Source organism: Pungitius pungitius, chromosome 4 (genome assembly GCF_949316345.1).
Source record: "Pungitius pungitius chromosome 4, fPunPun2.1, whole genome shotgun sequence".
Classification (NCBI taxonomy): domain Eukaryota; kingdom Metazoa; phylum Chordata; class Actinopteri; order Perciformes; family Gasterosteidae; genus Pungitius; species Pungitius pungitius.
This window is the reverse complement of record NC_084903.1, coordinates 12,276,983-12,304,758: the sequence shown is the minus strand read 5'-3', so window position 1 is coordinate 12,304,758 and position 27,776 is coordinate 12,276,983. Positions and strand designations below refer to the sequence as shown.

The 27,776-nt window shown below is 41.5% G+C and overlaps 1 protein-coding gene across 1 annotated transcript; it reads left to right on the top strand.

Annotated features, from left to right (window-relative positions):
- The first annotated feature begins 207 nt into the window (after nt 1-207).
- On the top strand, nt 208-22,692 carry lmo1 (LIM domain only 1). The gene is made up of 4 exons (XM_037485202.2): nt 208-1,062; nt 13,886-14,099; nt 20,414-20,539; nt 21,748-22,692. Exons 1-4 carry the CDS (start codon nt 1,041-1,043, stop codon nt 21,851-21,853), a joined length of 468 nt encoding a protein of 155 aa, XP_037341099.1. The 5' UTR covers nt 208-1,040; the 3' UTR covers nt 21,854-22,692.
- Nucleotides 22,693-27,776: the final 5,084 nt, after the last annotated feature.

The window sequence follows — 27,776 nt, the reverse complement described above, 5'->3', positions numbered from 1 at the left end:
CAATACAACCTGACGTGCATGCGCGCTCCCTCCTCCTCTATCACGCACGTTGAGACTGTCAGGCAGATTCCATGCACTTGCACCCCCCCCCCCCCCTACCCCCACCCGCACACACACACACACGCGCGCGCGCACACACACACACACACGCACGCACGCACACTTTCCCTTAGCTGTGCTTTTGTGTTTTGTCAGAATTAATGAGAAAAGTTCCCTTGCCCTAGGGGTAATTAGTGTCCTTGGAGTTAAATAAGCTAATACTTAGACACCTCTGGCACAAGCAATTATGTTTGTGTATTGAATAATTGATTCAAAGAGGGGGGAAGGGCTGCTAATCAGATCTGAGCATAATGAATTGATTTAATTAACAGGGGAATCCGAGGCTCTTTGGAAACTGCGCGCATTTATTCAGCAGCAGCCGAGGCGAGCGCGGCACATACACCCGGAGAGAGAGGCGGCGCGAGTTTGCTTTTAGCAGTTGTCAGATTTGCAATTGGATTTGTTTGAATATAGTTGCTGTCTCGGAGCAAATGAGAGCGAGGAGGAGAGAATACTAACAGCGAAGCAGAGCTCAGCCGTTCAGTCTGAGCGTCTGATCCGTCCGCGTTGCCCAGTTACAGAGAGGCGACACTAGATTTATATCGCTTTTCATTGTTTTGCCTTTTTATTCGCATGGAATTTATCAAGAGCCACCGACGCTGTGTGTTCGCTATTTATTTGCATTACAGTTCAGTCCGGACAGGAGCATCTCTTCGCGTATCTCGCCGTATTCCGTGTCCGAGTTATTATTAATAGGAGGAGAAAGAATAACGGGCAAACGGCAATTCATCTTTCCAGGGTTTTTTCTTTCTTTTTTTTTTTTGGTCCATCGAGGCGTAGTCTAGTCAACGTTTAGTCAACCGCGCGGGTTTAAAAAACACACACACACACAACAACAACAAGAACACATTTCCAGGAGAAGCTGCGAGCGGACCGAGCGGTGCAGCCTGCTGGAGCCGAGGACGGATCGCCCGGGGAAGGACTCCTCGTTCCCCAGGACGATGGTGTTGGACAAGGAAGAGGGTGAGTAACGTCTCCGGCCGTGGCAGATGCTGGAACCCGGGCAGTAACACGGGGGAGGTGCGGGGGCACAACTACTGACATTATTATTATTATTTTACAAGTGAAGTGCCTCCCGTGTGAGCCCGCAGCCTCCGCTGCGCGCGAGCTTTCCCACCCGGTTGAGCCGCGACGGGCTCCGGGTTTATCCGCGGAGCGACCTGAATGCAGAGGCTGCTCTCTGTGCAACGAAGTTAAGGTTTGCACTTATCACGCAAACAGCCTCCCCCCCTCCCCCCCCCTCTCCACCCCCACAGTGCTAAACTGCTGTTTAGTTCGCGGGGAGAGTTGCATGTGTATTTTAGAGCGGATTCGTGTGGTGCGTTTGGATGTGTAACCCCGGAGTTTGAGGATAGTCCACAGACGCTGCAGTGCATGTGGCTCCTCTTTTCTTTCCTCCTCTAAGTGCTTTTCGCGTCTGTGAAGTTAGCGAGGCAGCCTTTGACATCACCGCGGGATGGGAGATGACAGCAGAGTGCTTTTAACTTGATTGCAAATTATGGATAGCACCGCGCAGCGTTCACTCACTTTCCATCCAAATAGGCCTACTCGCATTACTTATCTATTTCAATGTATTTAGGTTAATGGGTGAGGCAATCTAATTAATTTAAATTTAAATCAAACTCTGCTCTAATGGTGTCCCATTTTGGATAGAACTGATGTTGAGATGTGCAGTGAGGTCTAAACTATGCTCAGTGCATATGCATTTAAATATGTGTATGCAACAAGATGATAATGTGCTATAATTAGCTGCGGAGGCTTCATGTGGTCTGAAATTAAGTCATTTTCTGATGTTTTTCTTTGTATAACAGTATTTTGAGGCTTGTTTTGTTGACTATACCTGCTGAAATGCACAATGACAACCTCCACTAACCTTTTGCACATTTTACTTTCCCAATGGCTCGTCCTGTTCTAAAAATAATGGATGCATTTGTAACCCAGAATTTGTATTTGAAAATTGATATTTCATATCTCCTAGCAGAGCATCCTTTACACATCTAAAAACCAATAAAAGAACTGCGGCAGAGACATAAATTGGTCCGTCTGGCTGAATCCATGTTGTGCAGCAAATGTACTCAAATTAACTCAACTGTAAATTGTCTCCTTTGGATGTCTGTCTAGCTAAAAGTTCCTTATATGATTCATGATTCAGATTGCTTTTAACAGTTATTGGCTAAGCAATATGGTAAATGTACAAGGTGATGCAAATGGCATTAGTGGGAAAGGATGCACAGGAGCATGTAATGCAGTCAATACTACATTAACTACTGATGCCCAATTACAGAACCAGGGAGAGTGGCTTTTAGGAGCATTAGGACTTGCAGAAAAGCTGAGATCACCTGCTGCTCATTGCCTAAAAGCTTCACCCTTTATTTGCTGGGCCCGGCCAGCAGCTCCAGCATTTCGGCCAGGTTGTCAACAGAGATGCTTGGATCTGGTCTCTTTCATTGTGGAGCCTCTTAGCGTTTATTGGCTCTAAAGTTATAGGCTTGTCAATTCAACCTTCTTGTCTAATGTATCCACTTAGTGCCTGCAAAAATAAATGTGTGCTTATGTCGAGAGGGAAGTGTGGGTCGGTGTTTAGGGTGGCCACATGGGTGTATGTGTGTGATTACTGCCTGTTTCTCTTGACTGAGTCACTATTATGCCTTTGTGTGTTTGTGCGTGCTGTTAAGTGTTCATATTTCCATCCTTACATGGCCCATAAAATAGATCTTCAGTGTATCTGGTCTTGTGTTCAAAGCCTGCCATTCTGGTCGCTAACAAAGTAATGCTCCAGATTGTTTGTGAACTCTGACTTCCATCTGAGAAGTCTCCAACAATGTCTGCAAACAGAGCATTAACCAGAAATTAACTTAGGCTCCGTGACCCCTTATATTATTTACTTTAAGACACTCTGCTTTAAGCATTTCCCACTGCATCTATTAAGGGTTGAAAGCTTAAGATAACATTTGCCGTCAGTTGATCAAACCGCAAATTTTTCTGATTTTGGCTTCACGTTGCAAGTAGCTACCCATGTTATCATCAGTTACATGCATATTGTAAACTGATCACCATACTCTCACATGATGCACTCATTAGCTCATAATTTACACTGTCTGGCTGGGTACTGAGTCAGAGAGCGCGGAGAAGGACTGTAAACGTAATACAGACACTGCTGTATGGGGAAAAAAACCAATATGCAGGTCATAGCTAATGAACAGCAACACACGTACCAATTCTGTGTCAACATTATATTTCACCTTGTGACACGACGGTTCCAATTTGAGAGCAAAAGGCAACTTTCCCATTTTTCTCTCCTTCTTCGTACAGTAGTAACTGCAGTAGAAGCATGTGAGTCCACACCCAGGGCATAATTTTGCTGAACATTAACACAACAACTATAGACCTGAGCAGAAGAAATATCCTCCAGCTGCTGATGCATTTCGGGTTACGTTTGCTTGTCAATTTATGATCCTGTTATCATCCCGTCCAGTGAAATTTGTACATTCATAAAGCATATGATTGAAAAGCAACGCTTCAAATGAATACAGACCGCTGATCTGTCGACTGCTGTAATAAAACTTGGGCTTCAGGCTCCGATTTTTATTTTGAAATAATAAGAATTGCTTCATTCTTTACCAGCGTTACCATGGTAATGCTGTCTGGTAGCGATGCTATATTGATTTAGAAAGTGGACGGTCATATTTCTTTTCTGTTATTTGGTTTCTGAGGGGTGAGTTCTAATTTCCAGTTGGAGATTACTTTTATATGTTCCTTAAGTCTTTTCTCTTCTCCAAAGAAATGCAATTTACCCCCTGTATTTGCCATTTTCTCAGCTTATTGGTTTGCTCTTGCTGCAAAATTAAACTTGCCCAATTCAAATATTGAAATTACGTCTGTTTTTTGTGCTCTGGGCCCTGAATAATATTACAAATACATTTTCTTTTCAAAAACTGTGTTACAGACACCTGCATTGCCTTTGCAGTACTTATCCAATTTTGTCAGGCACATTTTGATTGCAAGAAAAAAGGCGGTTGTGTAATTTAAACAGCATTGAGGGTAACCTGTATACAAATAAATGCACAGAAATATCCATTTTTATTAGTAAACGCATAACAAAGTATACTAAAACAACCTTGAGGGATCTTCCCTCATACAAATGTCATCTTCAGAATTATTATTATTGACATGCAACAGGGTTTGCTCTTTTAGTGTATTATACCAAAGTTATGCTCATTAATTGCAATATTTATACCATTTATTAGTCGTAAGTTATCAACAACATCTAGTCCATTTCTATTAATATAAATGTAGAATTCTTCACTGAAGACTTTGGTCCGTCACCACAAAACATCTAGATCGATGTTCGCCCTGATCATTTCACATCTACCAGTGCTCTCCGGTTGTTTATTCTATAATCTTAGTGGGATACAAAGGTACTGAATTGAGTCTTAACAGGCACGTGTTAGCATGCGCGCCCACCCGCCTTTGATGTAAATGGCTGCACTCATCAGTGAGGCACACAAACTCAACTATGCACTTTTGAGCTGTAAGAGCATCCCTTGCATCATCGCCAGAGGCCACAGCCATGTTATCCCTGAAATTAGAACACCAAGATCTGATTCACATGCATCACAGGAATCGGACGTTCCCCGTTGAGTCGTCCATAGGTGGACTCTTATTCCTTCTTTCATATTATTATTTTTTACATATCATAAATAATTACTAGTGTCTTGCAGAGTTGCCTGTGAGATCAGTGAAGGTTGCAGAAATAGAGATGCCACATTGAACATTATATGAACAAATAAGAAACTCAGAGCCACAAGGGCATACACACATCAGTCCAAATGTTACAATGAAACCTTTTACAAAAGCAATGAATGTGCTGACAAGTTGAGATGAATGGTTACTTTCAACCCCCTTTGAAACCACCTTGGAGAAACCCAGTGTTTTATCGTGAGCTCTGAGACAAACGCACACATGCACAGAAGTAATGTTGTTGTTGCACAGGTGCAAAGCTATTTTTGTGTACAAAGAATAAACCCCAATGACCTTGTGCATAGTGGAGTTGATGATGCTACATTGACAACATGTAATCCAACATATGGGCCTATAAATTATATAAAGCTGACTCACAGCTTTTGACTATATTACTGTTGATGACGGGGGAAAAAAACATTAATTGATGGCTTTACAAACACAAGCTAACTTGGTGCAAAACCTCAGCTTCCCCCACGTAAAGTTATGTTTTCACCTGTCTACATATTACGGGCTCTCTGTTCTAACTTTGTTTGGCATTTGGATGAGTTTTGTAAAGCTCACACTTTCCTCTCTTTGTGAAGATGCCAAAGGGGAATGACACGAAGCAGAGTTATTGTGATGAGCAGACGTCAAAACTACAATGTCATCAGCTACAGTTCTCTGACAGCTGAGTGCAAGTGTCAAAATACCCAGAACATTTTACTGAAGAGAAGCTTTTATATTCTACCCGCGGTGTCAACGTCACCTGTGACACTCCAAGGCAACATGAGCACTGTACGGTTAAGCATCAGGGGAATTTAAACAAATATGATATAAAGGACTATTATTGTCATATTTAAAAGGGTTTTGGACAATTTTCCCTGATTTTCAATAATGCGCTTACGTTTATTTAAATTAGGGGTTTGCACTGATATATGTTAGATGTAGAGAGACATCTGCAGCAATACAATACTGCATTATAGTAATAAATTAGTTCAGCTGTATAAACCAACCTGCTTTGTTCTCTCTATAGTGCACACATCACACAGGAATTTGACAAATCCCTGAGCGTTGTTATTGTTGTTGGGCATTTTCCGTTTTTTTTTTTGGCCTGCCTGTGTGAGTGTGTGGCTCTAAGGATGACAGTGTTGATTGGTCAGTAAAACACTTTGCTCTTGTGGAAGTAAGGAGCCTCACAGCCTGTAGGGGCCGCTAGCGGGGCTATTACACTTTAGATTATTGTTTCACTGTAAATATCTTTTGAACCCCAATCTCACATTTGAATTGCCGTAGTAGTTTTCTCAGTCAAAAAGTAGCTTTGGTTCGAGCGGTCTGATATTTGTTGACACAGACACAGATATAATGAGCTCATATAATGAGCTTTATCAATTTGTGATCCATTTTCCTTCTTCGGGGAATGCCAGTCGTTGGATTAAAATACTAATCACTATAATGATATGTGAACTTCACAGCAGTTAACTCATAGGTTGTACCTGGTATTTTATTATTATTATTATAATTGCTATCACTGCCAGTCCCTCTGTAAATACAAGTTGTAGAACGAATTCAATATAAATCTACCTTTAGTTGGATATGTTACGCACATATATTTATGAAGGCATCTCAAGAGTTCTTATAACATAAGAACCCATAAAAATACACCATCAGATATTACGGCTATCTAGTTGGTAAATACAAATGCCAGGGGTTCCTTCTCTTAAATAGGAGACAACCAATCTCTTATTGGATGACCTTCAGTAAATAACATCTTAAATAGCTAATTAAAGACTGTGATTAAAGGGTGATAGTCCTTTCTCTCTTGAAGCTAGTAGATTAGGTTTTGGATATTGAAGTTGCTGATTTAATCAGTGCTTCGCTGATTGCAGCTACAAATACAGAGGCAATTGACAGCGGCCATTTGCAAACATTCCAACTAAAGCCAACATTGACTGAAACTTGTTGGCCAGATTCTTTCCAATCCCACTTAAATACTGTTAAATCATTAGGTCAGTTGATTTAAACCAGTAACAAGACTGACTTCTTTAGGAATAAAACAATTTTATTCTTAAAAGTGGCCCTTATATTATTAGATAATACGAAAGGAAAGCGTCATCTACAATGTTCCTTGCTTGGGAGATTAAGGGAAAGGCTGGGATGAGACACGTAGTTTACCATCCACCCAATCTTCATTAAGATCTCTCCCCTAACTGTACCCAACCAGCCTCCCTCATTACTTACCCCATCAGGTGTGGGAGTAGGTGCTTGAATGACATTAGAGGCCAGTGCTGCCAAATAACTGCCCCCTGTGGGGAATTTGCATTATTCAAGATTAAAGAGCCTCTCACAGTGCACCACAGTATGGCGTTCCTTCTTCCCTTCAATTTTTCGACACACTGAGGACCCTAAATGGCACACCTGTCTCCTGGCATATCCTTTGAAATAATAAGTGTGCAGTAATTGCTGGGGAGTGGGGAGGATTTTTTTTACATCACTTCCTGACCTCACGAGTGACAAACTTTAGAGGGCTGCATTTATTCCTCTATGAATGCATTTTTAATGTGGACTAAGAGTGTTTGTGCATTATTCTGTTCCGGATGGCGGAAGGTGGCTGTGACAGGTCTAACCATTTGATTTTCTCATTTCTTTTTTTGTCAGGAATCACAGTGGCAGATTAGATTACCATGTGTATGTAAGATTCAAAGTACATACTTTGAAGATACATGGGTTTTTACTGTATTCAATCTCACACCATTACACTATAAACAAAGGAGGAGGATTGAAAATCTCATTATTGACAGCTTGCACCTAAATGACAAATGGTAAAATGGCAGGTTTCAAGAACTAAATACCTCAGACAAAGCCAAACACGGCGACACCCCTTCCTCTTTAAGGGCTCTCATGGGTTTATTTGGGGTAACCCGCATGATGAAACCACGGTTTCTCTTCTCCATTCATCTTTCTCCCTCACTCTCATTTCCAAGCTTCATTGCTCTCTCTCTCTCACAACTGTCTCTGTTGTTGACAGCTTACCTTGCAGAGCTCTAATCTCACCCTACTACTGAGCAACCAAGTGTTGGAACAAGTTGCCTTCTGTAATAATTTGGAAACTCTGCCAGTTTCATGTCTTAAAAAAAAAAAAAAAAAGCTGCAACGAATTTAATTAGAAAGCTGTTGCAAATCTCTCTGATACATTTCTTTTAATTAACCCCATGTGAATAAATTAAAAATAATAGGGGGCTGAAGAGTGTGGAAAAACACCCTAATGAAGTTTTCCGTTAATTGGGATGGAGTCTGGTGCCAAACCACAGTGAGGAGCGAGCACCAGGAGCTAACAATGCCTTCTGTAAGCCTCAGAAAAGAGCCCAGGGCCTTCGTGCTGACTTCAAGTGTAAGAAATGCACCTCTGACGTGATGGAAATGACCGTGGGCTGGGAGAAAAGGCAGTCCTGTTCCAGGCTGCTCTGCTGAGACTCCCCATGCCGCGCTTGAAGCTGGGCCAGTGTTATTGCAGCCCTAATGCGGCTGACTCATTTGGAGCGGATCAGGAGTAATTATGGTCGGGAAAGTGGCTGCCGACCGTGGGGGTCAGGACACTTGTAACATTTGAAAAGAGCAATTATTCCAGGAGACAAAACCCTCCCTTATCCTGGGCAGTGCCAGGGTCAATGCAAGGGACGGCTGGGTTCCGTTTCACCGGGGCTTATTAGCCGCAGCAAGCTGCAAAGTTAGAGAGAGTGCATCTTGTTAATGAACAGTCCCCTCCTCATCCGCACCAGCCGTGTCTGCTCTCTCTCCCACTTACTGTGGGTGTTAATTATGTCATAATCATAGCATGCATACAGTCCCAGAAATCACCTCACAGACCCCAGCATTCATACGCAACCATCTGGAAATGTAGCACGCCGTACAGTAACATAGAAGGCCGCCACAGCAAACTATAAGAAAAAGAACACGGCCAGTATGAAGGGTAATATTGACAGTGTGTGCTTCTCCCGGTGTGTGCGTGTATTTCCCTTTTCCTCCCTTCAAATGGTTCCAACTAAGAATAGATACACGGTTCACACAATGAATCACGGGTGTTTATTTTGTTCATCTGTGAGAATACACTCATCAGTCTGCTTTCAACCGGCATGTATATTCCAGCTGATGCCATTAGCAGATGTCTTGTGTTTTGTCTTGGCAAAAGGGAAACGCTTCTAAGGGCTCAATTACAGCAATGACGGGAGCAAAATGAAAGGGGCTGATTCATGCGCACAATGGCACGACATCTGCATGAGATTCCCCATTAACCTTAGTGGCAAACACGTTGGCCTAGGGATAATTTTTATTTGGCATTTACTGGGGTTAGTGAGAAGTAAATGAGTGAGGTTTAAATCAGCCCAACTGCAGATGTGAGCATTTTGGGAACACTGTGCCAACATAAAATGTTCCATTGTTCTTTATTGCGCTCCCTGTAATTATATATATATATAACAGTTAAATTGAATTTAGCTTTAAGACGTATTTAGATGATTCTTTCAGTCAGGCAAAGTAGACATTGGGTGCTATGGTAACTTCTGCAGATAAATCATAGGCTTTTAATTCCTGCTTGTGCAGGAGTACTATAAATCAGTGATGGTGATGATGATGATAATAACACTTGTTTCAGCTAAATGCAATCACTTGGTAATATAGTATCTCATTTCCCTGAGCCTCCCTGTCTGTGTATGCACCGTGCTGGTGGCTTATTCTCTGCAGCTGGGAGTTGGAATTATAGGGGCCCCTGAGAGGAGGCCCACCCAGGGCCAGCTCCTCCTACCCTGAAAGCCCACCTCCCACCCCATGTGTCAGGAAGGCCGAGTGTTTCTCTCAAGAGCCTTTACCACCCCATGAACCAGCAAAGTCTGCATCACACCAGGGCATCGGAGCTTTTAATTGATCAAACGACAAAAGAAAACAAAGAATCAACTGTCCCTTTGGCCATTAAGGACGATTCCTGTAAGAACAGCTGTTCCAATGCAATCGTGTGGTGGAGAAAAATGGAAATGTAAATGTCCTTATAATTTGTAGGCACTTGAAAGTTCACATATAAATGATTTGCTATGTTTTAAAGAAATGAATTGGTCATTTAATGCGTTTCTCTGCAAATATCCTTCGGTTTTGACTGTTGACAAGTAATCCAAAGACGACACCTTAGGTTACCCAGCAGCCGGTCCTGAGGGGAACGTGTAAGAGTGAGAGAGCCTATGACTGGTGGGGCGTAACATGACACATATTCACTTGTTAACAAAGCAAATAATCAGTGAACCAAGAAAATAATTGGCAGATTCATCAACAATTGCTAATTACAGTCTTACATACCGTAAGAATATGTAAGAGAAGAGCGATGGAGTGAAGAAAGATGTTACTAGACCATGTGGTGCATCAAAAGTAATGTGTTAATCCTGAAGGCCTTTTTTACGGTGATTACTCTTTTGTTTGATCCAGTTGTCAGTCTCCAGCTTTGTATAACCTGAAAGTGTGGACATATAATTGTTAAGCCGGGTAATAGTTAATTGTTCAAAACTCAGACGGATGTAAAAGATCTCATTTTTGAAAACAATCTAGGTTGATAAAAACAATTTACATTTTTGTGTATATTGTAGTGGTAAGTTTAGAAAAAAATGGGCAAATCTTTATTTTCACGCAGGGCATGTGGCAATCTTATTTGTAGAATTTCAATTTCTTTTGTTGCACTAAACAGTTTACTTTTCCTTTAAATCCTTAAATATATATCAAAAAGGTTAGAGGACTGACACAACTCTTTGATAGCTTTAAAAACGGAAGTGTAAATGGGGTAATATGGAAATGGGATGCTATCTCTATAATAGAAAATGCTCTGACGGACTGCTTGGGGTGAGAAAAACTAACTGTACATATCCTTGAAAGATACAATCTCAAAGTAAGTAGATGGATTGTAGAAGAGAAAGATGACAGGCCTTTACACACAGTACTAATGGCAAATTAAATTCCCTCTTAGGAAGAATATTTGGCAGGGCAAGTGCCGTCTCTCCACTTTGAGGGGTAAAATGCGTCCCTTGTTGGAGGATGAATTGTGATGTGGAGAGGCATGCTTTTGGTGACATCAAATGACACTGGAAGGTCAGTGGCACTTGTATCTGTTAAATGGATTGGATTAAGTGGAAGCTGCCTCCTAGTCTGCTGCTTCCTTTCATAATGCAGCTTTTCTTTCTGGGAGGTGGCAAGCATGGGAGGCTCTGTTCTACTCCACAGTTTCACATAGCGCCGTGAGTGGTGACAGGTGCAAGAAAATGTCTTGTGGCATTAAGGGAATTGAAAAGACATTTATTTTACACACATTTTTCTTTCCTGTTACTGCTCTTTGTTTAGTAGGTTGGATCTAGTGCTTGCTACACAACTTTTAAAGCTCTTTTCCAGGGGGCTGCTTTGGTGGAAGACATCAAACTTGTGTTTCTTCCCATGCAATGGCTTCAAGAAAGAGGCATCGCTTGAATGCGCGCACACTGGTTTCCCGGCAGACATTATAGGTTTTCCTCCATTGAGAAGGACTGAAGGACTGGGACACATGCATAAAGAATGTGAGAGTCAGAAACGCTGAAAACAATGGTTTCACTTTGATGATGCTGAACAGGGTTTTCAACATTCCAATAGAGGGGATGGGCAGCATGCGGTACTTCCAGAATAGGTTAAGCTTTGGCCTTTTCAAAACGTGATGTAAAACACACACGTGATATGTTTAAGGAGTATGTGGTGGTTGGTGGTCTCAACCAATTAGGAGTAGTTCTCTGGAGGTGGAGGAGCGACCTTTTTGTATAATTAGTCATCTTATTTAAAGCAAAGATTTTGAGTAGAATAACTAATTAGGTGTCATAAAAGGAAAATTAAAGAATTTTGTGATCCCCGAGAGAATTGCATCAACTCCTTTCTTTGTCTTTCTACAAGCTGTGAAGCACGCACACACATTTCTTCTCTCCTCATTAGGACTGTTTTTAGTTCTGTAGAGGTCTGTCAGGCATACCTGCACAGAGCTCCCCTAACAAGCCATGAAATGCAGGTAGAAGAGTCCACCCTTAACCAGTGTGGCTTGAATTTGAAGCTTTTTAGCTTCATTTACACTGAACATTGGTATTTATAGCAGGTTTTGTGATCCTAATGCGCCAGCTTCAAGGGGTTGTTTTTGGAGTGTGTGCAGGGGGGGGGGGGGGGGGGGGTGAGGGAGCTGCAGGGCAGGTACAGCACTAATTGATGGCTCCCAACATCAGCACCGGACCAATTAGCCTCTGCTTTCCACTGCTGATAAAGAAGTAAGGCAGCTCAACACTACCACAGCGCCAACTGACATATAAAGCAAAAGCCATGAATTTAACTAACAAGCTTTGCTATTTCTTTCACCTGTTTTTATAAAAGGGGAAATTCTAATAGTATTACATTCATAGCATTATTAAACTGTGTATGGCCAACAATTGCAGAGCCAATCTGGATGCAATGCTGTACTTTGTAAGTCCATTTAGGTGTGCAGTGTGTGTGTGTGTGTGTGTGTCTGTGAGAGAGGAAGAGGCACAGAGAAAGAAAGAACAAAAATGTGCTTTTCTATTCCAAAGCACCCTTTTAAAGTGGTACAAGATCTTTGTGAAAAAGACAAAAACATGACAGGCTCAGCAGTCAAAACGGTTGAGAATGAAACAGTCCTTGGTTACCAGCTGAGGTTGGGTGTATCACGTAAATAAAACTGCAGAAGTTATTCTAAAATGGCAGCTCTAACTACAAAATGAACCCCCATTCATACTTAACAACGCTGTTGTTGCATAATTTTCGCATACTGCCCCGCAACTCGGTTGAAAAGGAAGATCCTGTATCTAGTCTGTGAAATCTACCTGTCTCTAAAGTGCAAAGTTTAAACAGTAATATTTCATATAAAACCCAACATAAAATAGGCCTTTATACATGCCCACACATACAAAATGCTGACCTAACCCCCTGTGATGCAGAGTGTCTGGTCTCTTTTTTTTTTTTTTGTTAAGAGAGAGAGAAATGTGTTTTGAAAGTAGAGTGGCAAGTGGCGTCCACTGTGTGTTCTTTTAGATGGATCAATAGCTCAGTGTGTGAGAGAGTGTCTTAAGAGCTGTTGTCTTGTGCTTTCAGCTGTGGCAGACCTGTTAGTGCTACAGAGGGGAGCTACGCGCCCCTGCCTCTGTACCAGCAGTGGCCTGAGGGGGGCTTTTAGTCCAAACACAAATGTCAACCACACATAGACTATTAGTGTTTAGTGCTGTTATTAAATGGACTTTATTTGTCCTTTAGGAGGCTAAAAGGCGCGCTTAAAGGGGACCTGCGTGACAGCAGGGCAATTTGCGAGTTTGGTAACTTAGGCTTGCCCGTTGCAGACACATGAGTACAGATAAGTGTAAAAGGAGGTAAGGCAGTAATGCTCTGAGTAGGGAACATTGTGTGTCTGTTTGTGGTTTGTGTGTGCGTGTGTGTGTGTGTGTGTGTGTGTGTGTGTGTATGAAACACAGAGAGTGAGTGTATGCTAAAAGGCACTTAGGCCATAACATATCTCACTGGGGTCTGGTAGCAACGTTTTTGTGGTCAGAGGCTTTTTAAAAGGTTAATGTTAATCTATACCAAACAAAGCCCAAGAGGAGCTTTTACAGCTGTAGACAGTTGAGTGAAATGGTCTTTGATGAAATGGCAGGTAACTAACGTACTACACGGCTCCCTGTAAATACCACGCTAAGCTAAATAAACGCTGTGTGTTTTCAGACGGGCTCCTTCCTCACAAACCTGCCGCAAGTGATCATGCGACTTTTGTATCACGTCATTTTTTTAGCGTAACGAGTAAGTCCGGGGCTTGTGGTCCAAATGTGACCCGCGCGGCTATCTACATGGAAGAATGTTTCCTTTAATGCATATGAAGCAGGCGGGCCGTGCGCTGTGGCCGTGCGCGAGGCCAGCCTTAGACGCCCTCGAGGAGCAGCCAGCTTATCAAAAGAAGAACATAAAAAGTCACTTGTGTTCCCGGGCCGTAAATCACTCATGGCCGTTTGTCTCCTTATCACCACAGGTGTGCCGATGCTCTCCGTCCAGCCCAAAGGGAAACAGAAGGGGTGTGCCGGCTGCAATCGCAAGATTAAAGACCGCTACCTGCTCAAGGCCCTGGACAAATACTGGCATGAGGACTGTCTCAAATGTGCCTGCTGTGACTGCCGCTTGGGGGAGGTGGGCTCCACCCTCTACACGAAAGCCAACCTCATCCTCTGTCGCAGGGACTACCTGAGGCAAGCAAGACACACCATCACCTCTCCCCACTCACAACAAACACAAATGCCACGCCATTGCAAGAGCTCTGTGACACGAAGGAATCACAAAGGTGGTTTTCTTTGTGCCTGCTGGTGCCGTTTGCTTCGGTTTCTCGTTGTGTGTTGGAGTGTGTGGCTAAAATCTTAAATCATTCAAAGATTCCTTAAGGGGCTCCAACACAAACATTGTTTCACCGGAAGAAAAAAAACAATAAAACAAGATCTTGGTGCCTTTGGGAGCTGTGCATCGCTTTTGACAAAAATCTGAATACTACACAAAATTCTTGTGCAACTATCAAAATTTGAGTCGTGCCCTCATGTCTGTGTTAGTGCATCCAGACTAAAACATGCTTAGTCACGGTTTTAATATAAAGGAAGCAGTGGGTCATGCTTGCCTGACTACAGGAGCTTGTTCGTGTAGCAAACATGATGAATTTTGAAGAAATTGAGATTCACTGTGGAAAGGTGGATCCATTTACCTCGTCAACAATATATAGAAAAATCGGCATTGTTATTTTAATAACAATTGCATTATACATTTTAACCCACTCAATCAGTCTCACTGCTACTGACAATATAGGAGTTCTAGTTAGGTTGGTTTGTACTGTCATCATTTTTTCATCAACACACAGACGACTCTCATGAAGTACACTTGCTGGCTCTTGTACCGGAGCTGTAGGCTGTGAGAATCCTCCAGGCTTGTTGCTTCACCAGTGTCACTGGCTCTGTATACCCCACCCCCCCCCCCTTCAGATGCCCCTGCCATCTGCTTGTTAAATTAAACATGACCATTTCCTGGGCGTTAAGTCACATTCCCGACGAGATCTTAGTATTTATCTCTGAGGGAATCCTCCAGGGGCCGACTTAAAGATGCCGGTACCCCAGCCCCACCCCCCCTTTTAAAACCCTCTATCCTGCTGCCCCCCCCTCCCCTGACGCCCCCTTTCCCCACATTTTATCTGACTGCTTGTCTCCTCGCTCCCTCAATGGTACCTCAAGCCTATTGCTACCAACGAGATTCGTATCAGTTCATTATTCTAATGATCTTGTATGATTTCTCGAATCCAAACCGGAGAGCACCTTAATCAACTTCTTCTCCCTCCCTTACTCATGGACCTGGTGACATTGTACTTACATCTCAGCCCCTCCTTTGACCTGGACGAAGACCGCAGCCTACTTGAGAGGTGCTTAGGGACGCTATGTTGAGATAGGCCATTACCATCCATCAGTCCCCACCCACACTTAATGCTTTTAAGATGCAGTGAGAGGTCCGCTAAGACCTGATGTTACCCCCGGAGGGGGCAGATGGTGCAGATGAGGTAATATTAAATGGGCAAATAATCAAGAGAAGGCAAAAATGATGAAGCTCAGAGTTTCACTTGGTAGAACACATCTGCTGAAAGGACAGCAATCCCAACCCCCCTGAGCAATAAGTGCCTAACTGGCACTGTGAAGGGAGAAGGAAAAGCTTTCTAGCACATTAGATCGGCAAGATGTGCGGGTCAGAGACGGGATGAAAAACTAAGAACGACATATGAAATCAGGAGTTGAGAATACTAAAATAAGAATAAAAAGGAAAGATGAGGAGAGAGCTTTCGGTGCTCCTCTGTTGCCCCGGATTGCTTAATGAAATCCATCCCACTCGCCTGCTCTTCAGCCTGCGACAAATGCACAGCACTTAATGGCAAGAGATGCTTGAGATGAATTCTATTATGAAACAAATTAAAAAGCCTTGCCTTGCGTACAGAGAACAAGCAGTTTTAGCCACCACACTATTGAAAGTAGTTGGTAAAGTATAGTGAGACGGAGGCTCAACTTACCTGCAGTAATGAAAGTAAATGTGTGCACTGAATTAGCCTCCTGCACTTCATTAAAGACAAGCCCATGGATCAAACACACACTTTGGTTTTTTCCCTCAGTTTGGATGCCTGCCATGCTTGCATTAATTATTGTAGGAGCTCCATCTGTGATTGTCCTTCACCACCGGCATCAGCAACTTAGTGAATACATTCACGCCTGCCTGAATCTTACACTTCAACACACACAAACCCTAGAATACACGTGCACCTTAAGCAGCGCCCTGCCCTGTTCTCCAAACCACTGCACCAATAGAAAACTTCACTTTCTTTCACTTTCCTGGTATCAAGTTCTTTTTTTTTTATCTACTTGGCCACACTGTTTCATTATAAATGAGAATAATAGATTAATTAGGCGTTTCCTTTATGTCGAGGGCCCGGGATCGCAAGACTTCACCAGAGGGTTGACAATCTAGTCATGGTGTGATCATCAGGACTTGAAGCCTGAAATCATTTAATCCTCTATTTCATATATTAGAGAGGACATAATAGTCATCCACTTATCAAAATGGGGTATAATTAACTCTAAGAGGAAAACGTTTTCAAGATAATGAAAATTATAAGTTATCCGCAAACCGGTGAAATAGAAGGGAGAAGATGATAGCCTCATCTGGATGTGACTGTTTTTCAAATCTTTCCTCTCCTTACTATTATAGAAATATTGCTCTCCTCGGTTAACAGTTGCTTTCCCTCTCTGAAGAATTCAATCCGAAACGAAAGGTTTACACTTTCAAAAAGACACAAGTCGTGCATGCATGCATTAACAGATTCCTCTTTCATGAAATCTGACCAGCTCTGTGGAGGCCAAGAAGTCTCAGAGAGCTCAGAGAAGATGTAGAAAACTTTGAGAGCCGCAGCTCAATCTGAGGGAGGCAATAGAGAAAGACAGATGATGCTCAAAGGGCTTGAAGTCAAAGCAGCAAGTTGAAGAGTGATTGTAATGACTCACTAACGGAAGCTCCTTTGCATCTTGGACATCAAACTCTTCTCCAAACAACCCACACAAGCACACAAAGAAACATTTTGGGCAGCTCAATATTTCTGCAGTTGAAGATTTTCAAAGGGGGGGATTAGGGAGCAATACATGTTGGCACACATTGCATGTAAGAGCTGACATAAGAAATCATATTGACTATTCATAGATCCTAGAATGGGCAATTCAAATGAATTAGTTTTTATTTTTATAGAAGTTCCAACTAAAAATCGAATGCAAATATAGAGTTAAACAACAGACTATATCGCATTTGATAAAAGCTTCAACAATGATGAATAACAGTGTGACCTTGTAATTAAATGTTTGAATGTTTTAGTTGTTTAAAATATCTTGAAGACCTGTAAAAAGCCATTTTACAGGTTTTTTGTTTTTTTTACTATTCTACTAAAGTCACCCTTTTGCACCTCTACTAATTACAATGTACTATAAGCAGGGATTCTATCATATATGAACAAAAGTGAGGACTTGCCCACACTTTTCCAGAACATCAGCACTGAAGACCCTCTGCATTCAAATAAACCACGGAAGCGTCTATTTTTTAAGATGTGCTTCAAACTGTTTCAATGTATTATTAGCAGCGCAGAACAACACTCAGAAAAGAATCTCAACATTCATGTTGTGTTTCTATAGAAATCCTAAAAACAGATTTTTTTGGTTACTCTCCTTTAGTGAATTTTGATTCATTTCATCCCAATGACCACAGAAATGGAAACGCATGAGCCACTGCATTCCTACAGGGCAAGTGTTGGAACGACACATAGGAATTCTGCAGAATACAGTCACAATAGAATCTATGGTGTATTAAATGAATCAATGAAGGTAAGCCACAATTTATGAAATCACTGTTATCCTCTTACATTGTAATCTCGATCACGTTTCGGAGTGAAACGTTCATAGGCAGTTCCACTTCAGCTATTACTCGTGAGACTGCTGCAGCAGTGGTTCAACTGTGGATGCTTCCTAGGAGCACAAAGAGACGAGTGTAAAGTGTTTGAACAGTTCCCCCACGCTGTAATCTCTTCTTACCACAAGGAGTCCAATTAAGCCATACGTTGATACCACGCTGTAAACCAGAAACATCAATAGCTGGCTGAAGAACTCAGTGAGAGGGAAACTTTCTTACCCTCCAACTCCTAATGTTATGGCCAAGAAGGAAGCTGTACCAAATTCCTGCCTGTGATAGTAAATCACAAAACAGATAAGGAAGTCGGGTTAGCATGGAAGGGGTTTATCTCTTCATGACTTGAAGTCTGTCAGGGGGACTCAGAGGAACCAGCATCAGTTAAGAGAACATGACACGGTCCTGATGCTTCATATTTACTAAGGTGTAAGGGCTTTCTCTGCTATTAGACGCACACTTGTGTCGCGCTAATCAAAAGCACCACTGGCTAGTTTCTAAAGATAACATCCTCAGATTACCCACATTGGCAACATCAGGGTTACTTTCAGAAAACCTCTGAAAACCTCTCCAGCGTAAAGTTGAAATTCAAATGTCTTGAAAAATATTATTTATTGGTATAGGTTGTAATGTTTGTATTAACAGCCCTTAAAACACTTTTTCTTCTGTCAATCAAAATATTCCATTTTTCTATACACAATGCAACACATTGCCATCAGCTAGGATTGCACATAGGAACAACAAACTGGAATCATCGGTTTGTAGGGAATAAAAATGGAGCTGAAAGGTAAAAAGCAGCCTCAGGAGTCACACACCGCTTTGACTGAAGGTAGAACTCAGTGTCGGCGGCAAGCTGGGGCTTCCCCACCAGGTGTTTTCACAGCCTGCACGTATCGAGTCAGCACCGAGTGAAGGGTTAGAATAATCCTTGGAGCTTTTACAGGTGTGTGCATGTCAGACTCCGTGAGTGGCCGAGGCTATCTGCGCCCTTAAATAGCCTCGGTCCCCTGAGGGAGGGAAAATGACATCACCGCGTGGTCCTTCAGTCCAGTCCAAAGCTCAGGTGTGGTGTGCGATCTGAAGCGGACCCCCTTGACTTGTCATGGTGTGACGGTGTTTAGTTACTTTTTAGTGAACGAAAGGGAAATTAGACCTTAATTTTGAATGTGTTACAAAACCAAGAAATCAAGGCTACCGGGAAGACGTACTTTCTTTTAATGGAAACAATGAGCACAGTAACACTGGTATTTGGGGCATTTTGGAGATCTGCACGGAGATCTGCAGAAAAGAGAAAAAATTTAATTTTTCAAAAAGATGTCTGTGGAAAATAAAATCGTTGTTTTGCATTGTGCCCCATAGGTGGCAGATGTCTACTGTATGAACACGTGCAGTGTTTTACTGAAGCAGTAACCAGTTGGAAGAATGTCTCTGTTTAACACGGCGTGAATCCCTCTCATGCAACATAACAGCCTTTCCCCCTCTGTTTCTGTCTCTCCCGCTCCTCTGGGGCAATGGCCTCTAATTAGAAGCAGGGCTGCTGGATAGACGTTTTCTTTAACAAGGTGAAAGCCACTGAATGGGTCTAGCATAAACAAGGCAGAATATCAGCACAGTGACTCCGCTGTCGGAGCGCTACAAGTTTTGGGAAAACGTGTTTAACATACTGTTGGAGCAGCAATCTGCTGCTGCCTCATCCCCTCTTGCAAAGCTGCGAAACGCTTCTTCCATTCCTGCAGAATATATAAATCTGATCTGTGCCTCAGAATCTCCACATTAAACATAGGGGCCGGCGCTTGCAAAAATGAAAATGTAAATCGGACTAGGGAAAGCATTTGAGGTTCTTTTTGCTTTGAGGAGAAAAAGAGATCTCCACCGGTGCCTCCTTGCTCCGTTTGTGCCCCTTATCATTTGGCTCCTAAAGGCCTAAACAAGCGACAGCGAGCTTTAAGCTAACGAGTTGGTTCACTGTGAAACATTTAGTTAACCCTTTAAGGTAACATCTTCCATCAGTGTCTCGGGTGCCTCTCTGAATGAAAGAGGGCGATGGAGAAAGAGATTGAGCCTGAATCCTTGGAACAGAAATCTTTTGAACTACATTATAGAACGTAGATCCAGCTGGCTTTGGTTGGAGAAAGGCCTCATTAGGTAGTTTAGCTATGAAAGAAGACAACTTTCAACTATTTAAATTGATTGTTTCTGACTTGTTTTCGTGCTTTTTGTAATGCAAAGGGGGGAGTGGGGGGACGGGGGGGGACGGGGGGGCTCTTTGAAGAAGGAGATTAAAACCATGTGATTGTTTTAATTAGATCATTAGCCCGGAATTAAGATCTATGTTTGTAACTCTAATTAACAAAAATACCAACTGGGTGCCAGGAAAGATTTGTGCATTACAATCAACGCATTACGATTTTGCCCTACCCTTTTCTTCATTTGCCGCATTCTATCCTATTGTTCTTGCCGTCAGTGTGTTTTTGTTTACTCTTTGATTGCATTAAAAGGTAAAAGGGAGGTGCGTTGACCGCTGCCTGTGCTCTCTGTCTTTCAGGCTCTTTGGTACGACGGGGAACTGTGCAGCCTGCAGTAAACTGATCCCAGCTTTTGAAATGGTGATGAGAGCCAGAGATAATGTTTACCATTTGGACTGTTTTGCCTGTCAGCTTTGTAACCAGAGGTAAGAACGGGGATCATTACATCGCCTTCAAAAAAAAAAAAGAATTAACCGAGTGTTAAAATGGCCAACAGCTTAAATGTTAGAAGCTTTTTTTGTCTTGTTTACAGATCACCTGACAATTCTATGGAGAAAAGTTGCCGATTGCTTTCTGTGTAATGCTCTGTATATTCTTTCGGATTGTGACACACTGCCAGCAGTTTGGTTGTGGCTAAATCTGTAAATCTTTGAAAACGGGGAGGTGCAAAATTAGCTCTTGTTCTTTTTGTGAGGATCCATAGTAGCTACAAATAGAAAGTCCTCCAGAGGTGTGTGGCTGCATAAGAGAGCACGGACCCATACAGGTGTGAAATGGTTATTTCCTGGCAATGCGATCTAAATGGAGTGAGCACAAAGCCCACGGAATAATACACATAGAATATGACATACCCAAATATTGCTTTTTTCCCATTAATATACTCTCAGTAATGGCGCCACTCTGCGAGCGGAGCATCCTTTGCATGCCTGTCAGGGGTTCTGTGACCCTGTTCCTCCACACAGCACAAGCCCATTAACCTTCTGCAGGCCAGATTCAGTTACCATAGTGAACACCTGCTATAAGGGAATTATGACTGCGGTCTCTCTTGTCAGCTGGCAGACACGAAGCCCGGTCTCATCTGGCATCGCATTGCCACGGCCGTGACTGTTTTACCGGGCTGGCTCATTACTGAAGCTAAGCTACGCTTTGCTACTTTCTTATCTCCACTCCCCTTCAGTCACATTATGGAGCCGTCTCCAAACAGCAGCGCAGAGAGGAACATCAGAACGTGTTGATTTTCCTCCTCAAATCGACTCTGAGATTTCAGAGGAACAAACATTGAAAGAGCAGCGGTACCAAACTGGTTGGAAAAATGTAACCTTGCGGCCGAAGAGCGGGATCGGAGCCAGTGCTCATGTCTGCTTGCTTTGAAATGAAAATGGGGTTTTCATCCACTTTTTTTTTGAAGCAACACATTGATGGGAATAATCCAAACGGGGTTTGGCGAGGCACAGCGAGGTAACTCGGCCCGAACCAAACAGCGTCATCATTGACCTGCTGATCTTAAACGCATCTCCAGTGCCAGAGAGTCACTCCGTCAACACACAAACGCCGCGTTGTCATAATGCCAACGGTATTCATCTCTGCCTTTTTAACAACAGCTCTGCTTTTGTTTGTTTTTCTCTGTCAACAGGTTTTGTGTGGGGGACAAGTTTTTCCTAAAAAACAACATGATTTTGTGTCAAATGGACTATGAGGAGGGCCAGCTGAACGGGAGCTTTGAGACACAGGTTCAGTAGTCGGAAACGTCGTCGCGGCAACAATCGTCTCCACGCTTTACCCACGAGGTGGATGTTCTGCTGCACTTGGAAAGAGACAAGCGTACGTCTGCTTGCCTGCAATACTTTTTAAGACCCCTTTATCGGTCCCTAAGGACTCTATTGTAAATGTTCAACTTTTCACCCCTCCCACACCCCAACACTGAGCAGTTACAAATTTTGATGTACAGTTGTGCCTGCTTAGCTGAGCACTGTATTGGTTGTTTGTTTTGTGAAATTTGTTTCCGGTTGGTTTCTTTTTCCTTTTAGAAATGGTTCTTTGGAGGGTATGTACAGTCGGTTTTCTCTGTATATATAAACTGGAACATTTATTTTATGAAATGTAATGCAATTTTATTACTAGTGTGAATTAAAGATTCTTAAATGTTCAAAGTGAGTTTTTTTCTCTTGTACCAAAATCAAAGTTGGCGGAGGAAGTCGGCCCATGTGTTGATATGTAATCATGTCTCCGAAAACGACAATGTAAAAAAAAAAAAATGCTTTGCAGGAGAAAATTTATTTGAAGTATTTCTTTAAAACATGATGCAACGAAACAAGTTTTATTACATTTTACAGAATTCTGATAGAATTAGAAATGCTGTTAAAAATGAACTACATAAGACATTGACTTGGAATAAAAGAATGCTTCTCCAAACTGTGTTGTTGTGAGCGTGCAGGTGTCATGAAAGTGAGTGAGTTAAGATGAGCAGCTCCCTGTCATTCATGCTTCATTAATTGCCATCCGATTATCAGGGTGAATTCGCCAGGAAATGAAATGCAACAGCAAATAAATTAGAGAGAAAATAAATGCTCATTGAAACTTGCTGTATTAAAAAAGTACTCATCACAGAAGTCTCAAGTTAATGGAGCTGTCGGTTTTAATTGATGAAGTCATTTGTGATACATATACCGAAAGCAATATACTTGTTCCTGTCAGACTCTCACCTGATCGTTCAAGTGATGCCAATGACTGATCTCATGGTAATTATGTGTTTAGTTGTAGGAATTAACCCCTCAACTTGATTTCTAAATAAAGAAAAAGTATACTGGGTAACAGGACAATAAAATATAGAGTAATATATAATATATGTTACTATATAATATGAAGAGCCACATATATTAAGTACCTCAATGAGTACTTTTTAATTCACACATTATCAGATATGATTTATTTTAATAGACTAGGACCATTAATCATTCTGCCTATAAATTATACTGTAATTCATTTTTACTTAAGTACACTTGGTTTAGAACAGGGCTGAAACTACTTCAATCATTTATTTAACTATAGATCAATCCGACGATGACGTTCTTAATGCATTTCTAGTGAACAACATGTTCAAACTGTCCCTACCATTTTGTCAGAGCGCGAGCTATGGAACTGACATGGTGCTATGAACAAACCAACAGTTTGTTAAATGGTGAAACAATGGAGAGTAATGACACAATTTTATGAAGAGAAAAGCAGAAAGCAAAAGGGAATAATAATATGCTTCATGCTATTTAAGTTCAAGTAACAGGTAAGATGCCACAAAACAGTCTGGACGGAGGTCTCAAGCCATGAATCACTCTGGTACATTTGACCACAACTGTTACCAGACCTCTTATGTTTCACTCTGAAATCCAAATCTTACATCACTATTAATTAATTCATGTGTTCAATAATACAGACATAACTTGGAATGTATATCATCCTGAACGTGGCTCGGCTCAGGGGAATGAAAGCGGCCTACAACAATTAAAGAATAGTCAAACCTCCAATTATTCAGCATTCTTCAACACAAAACTTATTTCACGGGGGAAAGCAGGCAAAACTTTCAAAATTTCAACCCATTTGTGACAAGTAGACACGTTTCTATGAGCAGGATACAGAGCAGCGATATAATTTGCTAACACATAAATCAAATGTGCAAAAAACATTCATTAGAAATTCATTAAAAAGCCAGACTCACCGGCAGGTGTGCAAATAAAGGATTAGGTACTGCATAAGAGAGCATTTTAATTGCAATTCCTCGATTGATTTACAGAGGGAAAAAAATCTGACTCCAGCGGCTGATTGCTCATTTTCTGGAAATAGATGAAAACACCTCAGCAGGTAACACTTTCCCCAGCTGTACATCCATATACGCATTTTGCAGTGCACATGTGGGCTTATATACAATTGTGAACGCCCACAAACACATTTTTAATAAAATAAAATATGAAAATATGGAAGAAACAAACACGTAAACACAGGGAACTACAAAACACGACACACACACGGATCCTCGCACACGTACGCATGCACCGCAGCTTGTCATTTCCCATCTGCTGGTTTTAGTGGAGAAGTTCTTAAGCACCAAATGTTGTGCGGTTATGACTCAAGTTTGTAAATTCTCCAACCTCCTCTGTGTTCCTGATTACTGCATTATGGCATCTGCTTAATTAGCTTGGCTGGTGTCATATGTTGCACACGAGGGGGTGTTAAAAAGTGCCCTTCCCTCTTGCTCATTATCTGCCTCGATTCATGTGATGTATAATCTCTCTTGACAGACATTCACAGTGACATAGGGACAGCTGTCAGCAGAGCATGGTCATAAAGGGTGCACATAGAATGAAAACCTCAAGGAAAGGAAGATAAGTGGAGAAGATGCCAAATTTTTAAGTAGAGTACCGATTCGGTTTTTCTCACTGGATCCATCAACACTGCAACAGTTCTAATTATAATGAATTTAATTTTATGGATGAGTTTTTGGGGAGAACGGACTGATAGTCGGCCCTGCATTTTGATTACTACAGGTAACATAGTTACCTCCTGTCAGTGTATTTTCTAAATTGGATTGGAGTCCAACTGTTGGCAAGGAATCAACCTCATTATTGCCATATGGGAAATTCAAATCATTATCTGCATAACAACTCAGGACAATCATGTCTATCCCACAAGAAGTTACTTTGTTGACGGGACAGAGTTTGTAGTTTAGAAAGGTTCCTTCTTTAGAAATCAAGTATCACATGTATTTATGTCCAAATCAAATCAACGAGCATGTGACCATCCACCAGCTTCCACTGTATCTTCCTCTCTGTCTTTTATTTATAATGATCTCAGCTCCTTAGTCAGAATGGCAAAGAAAAAGATGGAATGTAATGACTTTCAAAATGTATGAATCTAATCTATCTTATAACGTTACTGAATCAACCGTATTCTGGCATTCAGCTTTGCAAAGACAACATTTTCCCTACGGTCAAAAACTGTTTACTCTCCCACTCCCACCTACCTTAACGGGTGGTTCAGCTGAAATGTAACGGCACCATGAATAACATTCACACAACCACAATAACACAAATGCAGACATATGTACAATATGCAAATAACAAATTAAGATAAGGAAAATAGAATTATCGCGAATACACAAGATTTAGATATGGTTCTCTCTGGCTTCCTCTGGCTTCCACCAACAGTGCAAAGACATGCAGTACAGATTAATTTATCTAATCCAGAGTATTAAGCCAAAGAAATGCAGCAAAGGCTGCAGTGGGAATGATACCGTTGATGGGGACCCTCAACAACCTGAGCTGCAGAGCGCAAACGCTGACTGGTGCCGCTTGGGCTCAAACACCAAAGGGTATCGAACCATTTTTCTGCAATGAATGTCAGCATTGGCAATTTTCTTCTGGACGCCGTTGAAAACCCAGAGAGTGTGTGCATTACTATGCATGAAATAACTTCCACTGGAGAGCTTCCTTCGAGAGGGCAGATGGCTACCTAAGACTTTTGTAAGCGTTTGTATTAAGTTGTTTCCTCAAAATATGCAGAGTGAGTTTTTTTGGACTTGTATTGTAAAATGGTCAAATGGAGTGTTTTTATTTTAGTATATAGTAAGTATGGGAGCAACACTGCTTTTGGCCAAAACTGAACACTGGGACTTGCAAATTCGTTTGGGCATGTTTTTTCGGATACTAGAATAAAACTATAATGCAGTGAGGTTGTACTTTAAGTTAATGCTCAAGTCAGCATTCTACCATGCTAACAATGGGAATGTATGCCAGCAAGTTCATGTTTAGCATGTTCATCATGTTGGTTTATCAGGTTCGGGAGCTAATATTGTCAAATTGGTGAGCTTTATGGCACAAGATGAAAAGCCACAAGATCAAAGTCATTTCATCACATAAAGCCCCAAATGTGGGCACCACATTTCTGATATTTCAATAATTAAATAAAGGAAATACTATGTCATTTTGAAGTATCCTCTGACAACTATGAGTTCATGTGCCATGTTGTGCCAATGCATCAAGTAGTTGATGATCCACCGGAGTCAAAAGAACTAATTTGGGTGGATCACCAAAATCTCATCAATGTCTTTACAACAGTTCAAAGCAAAGCAATCCATCAAATAGTTGTTGAGATATTTGATATTTGTGTCTTTGTTCTTGAGGCGAATATATCCTCTGTTACTGAATAGAAACTAGGGAAACGTAATTGCTTCCGGACAGTCTTAGATATATGGCCATTATTAATGGGGTTTGGTCTTTTCCTATTTAAATATTTTGAAAAAAAACTAAGGTTGGTTAATTACATTTTGTGCCTATTGTTATTTACACTACAATTTGAATGAATAATCTATATATCCTGCTCATGAACCATTATTGTCCTTTAAACAAACAGCTGTGACCTTGACAGATTCACATTTCTAGAATGTATTTTAAAATATGCAGAATACAGGCATTTCAAACAAATGACAATGTGAGCAAAGATGCTTACGGTGGTAAAGTGACTATTATTCTCCTTGAAAATAAACTGATGTTGACACACTCAAAAACTCCAACATATGTTCAATTGGTGCCTAATGGGTTGGCGTGTGCTATGAGCAAGGAACTGGAGAGGGCAATTAGTTGCATGTGGCTTTGATTAGTACTGATTTCACAACAGTGCTGGAAGGAATATAGAAAAAAAATACTAAATTACTGCTGAAGCTCTTTTCGACAGAATGCAATGAAATGGAAGAAACTATTAAACTGGTTGGTAATAACAGGTAAGTGTAAACACGTTAACCAAGCACGGTGCCCACGGCTAAGATTGTGTATGTTGTACCTACAAACAGCCGGTGCCTCGCAATGCATATGAAACTGAAATAAATGGCTACAGATGCATGAACTTGCCCTAAAAGAGGTTTGCTTACTCTGTGATCTCATTCTTAAATGAAACCAATTTGCCTAGAAATTGGTTCTAAGGCCTAATGCTGAACCCTGTACATCAGCTCCACCACACACACACACACACGTGCGCGCACACGCACACACGCACGCAGTTAGCTTTTACGAACGCACTTTCACAGTCACACTGCTTCCACCCCTTCTACCCCTTCCCTCGCTGCAAATCATGTTTGACTTTGAAGTGCTAATTTTGGAAGTTTAGCCAATTTTTATTTGCTGCTTTGAAATGTATCCCCTAAGCTGCTGCACCAGCAATGAAATATACAGACCTTTACAATGAGGGATAAGTGACCAAAATGAGAAGCGCCTGGTTTTCTTCCTAACATTATATAACTGTGAATAATCCCCACATAGCATTTTCTCCTTTGCCACCAGTGCTTCAATTTATATTCAAAAATATTATGCAGACTTTTTGCTTTTTGCTCATTCCTCAATCCCTACCTTAAGTTGGAGCTAATTTAGGATATTTATAATGCAATGCTGCAGACAAAAAATGCAATAAAATGTATTTAAAAAAGAAAATATCACTGTTTGTGAACAGACGCAACACAACCAAAGCAAGGAGGGTAAAAGTGTACTGTGAGTAGAGGGTTTAACTTTGTCCATGAGTTGTTTACTTACAAGATGAATGAAAGCAACATGGTTTATTGGTATATTTCTCAAAGTGCAGGCTCTTTACACTCTAGTGATCGTCTTCAGTAATGTCTTAACCCTG

What these genes read in the sequence shown, in the direction of transcription:
- lmo1 (XM_037485202.2), top strand. Translation starts at nt 1,041, where the DNA reads ATGGTGTTGGACAAGGAAGAGG. An exon ending in TGTCGCAGGGACTACCTGAG is followed by an intron (nt 14,100 to 20,413) that starts GCAAGCAAGACA and finishes TCTGTCTTTCAG; the next exon opens with GCTCTTTGGTACGACGGGGA. An exon ending in TGTCAGCTTTGTAACCAGAG is followed by an intron (nt 20,540 to 21,747) that starts GTAAGAACGGGG and finishes CTCTGTCAACAG; the next exon opens with GTTTTGTGTGGGGGACAAGT.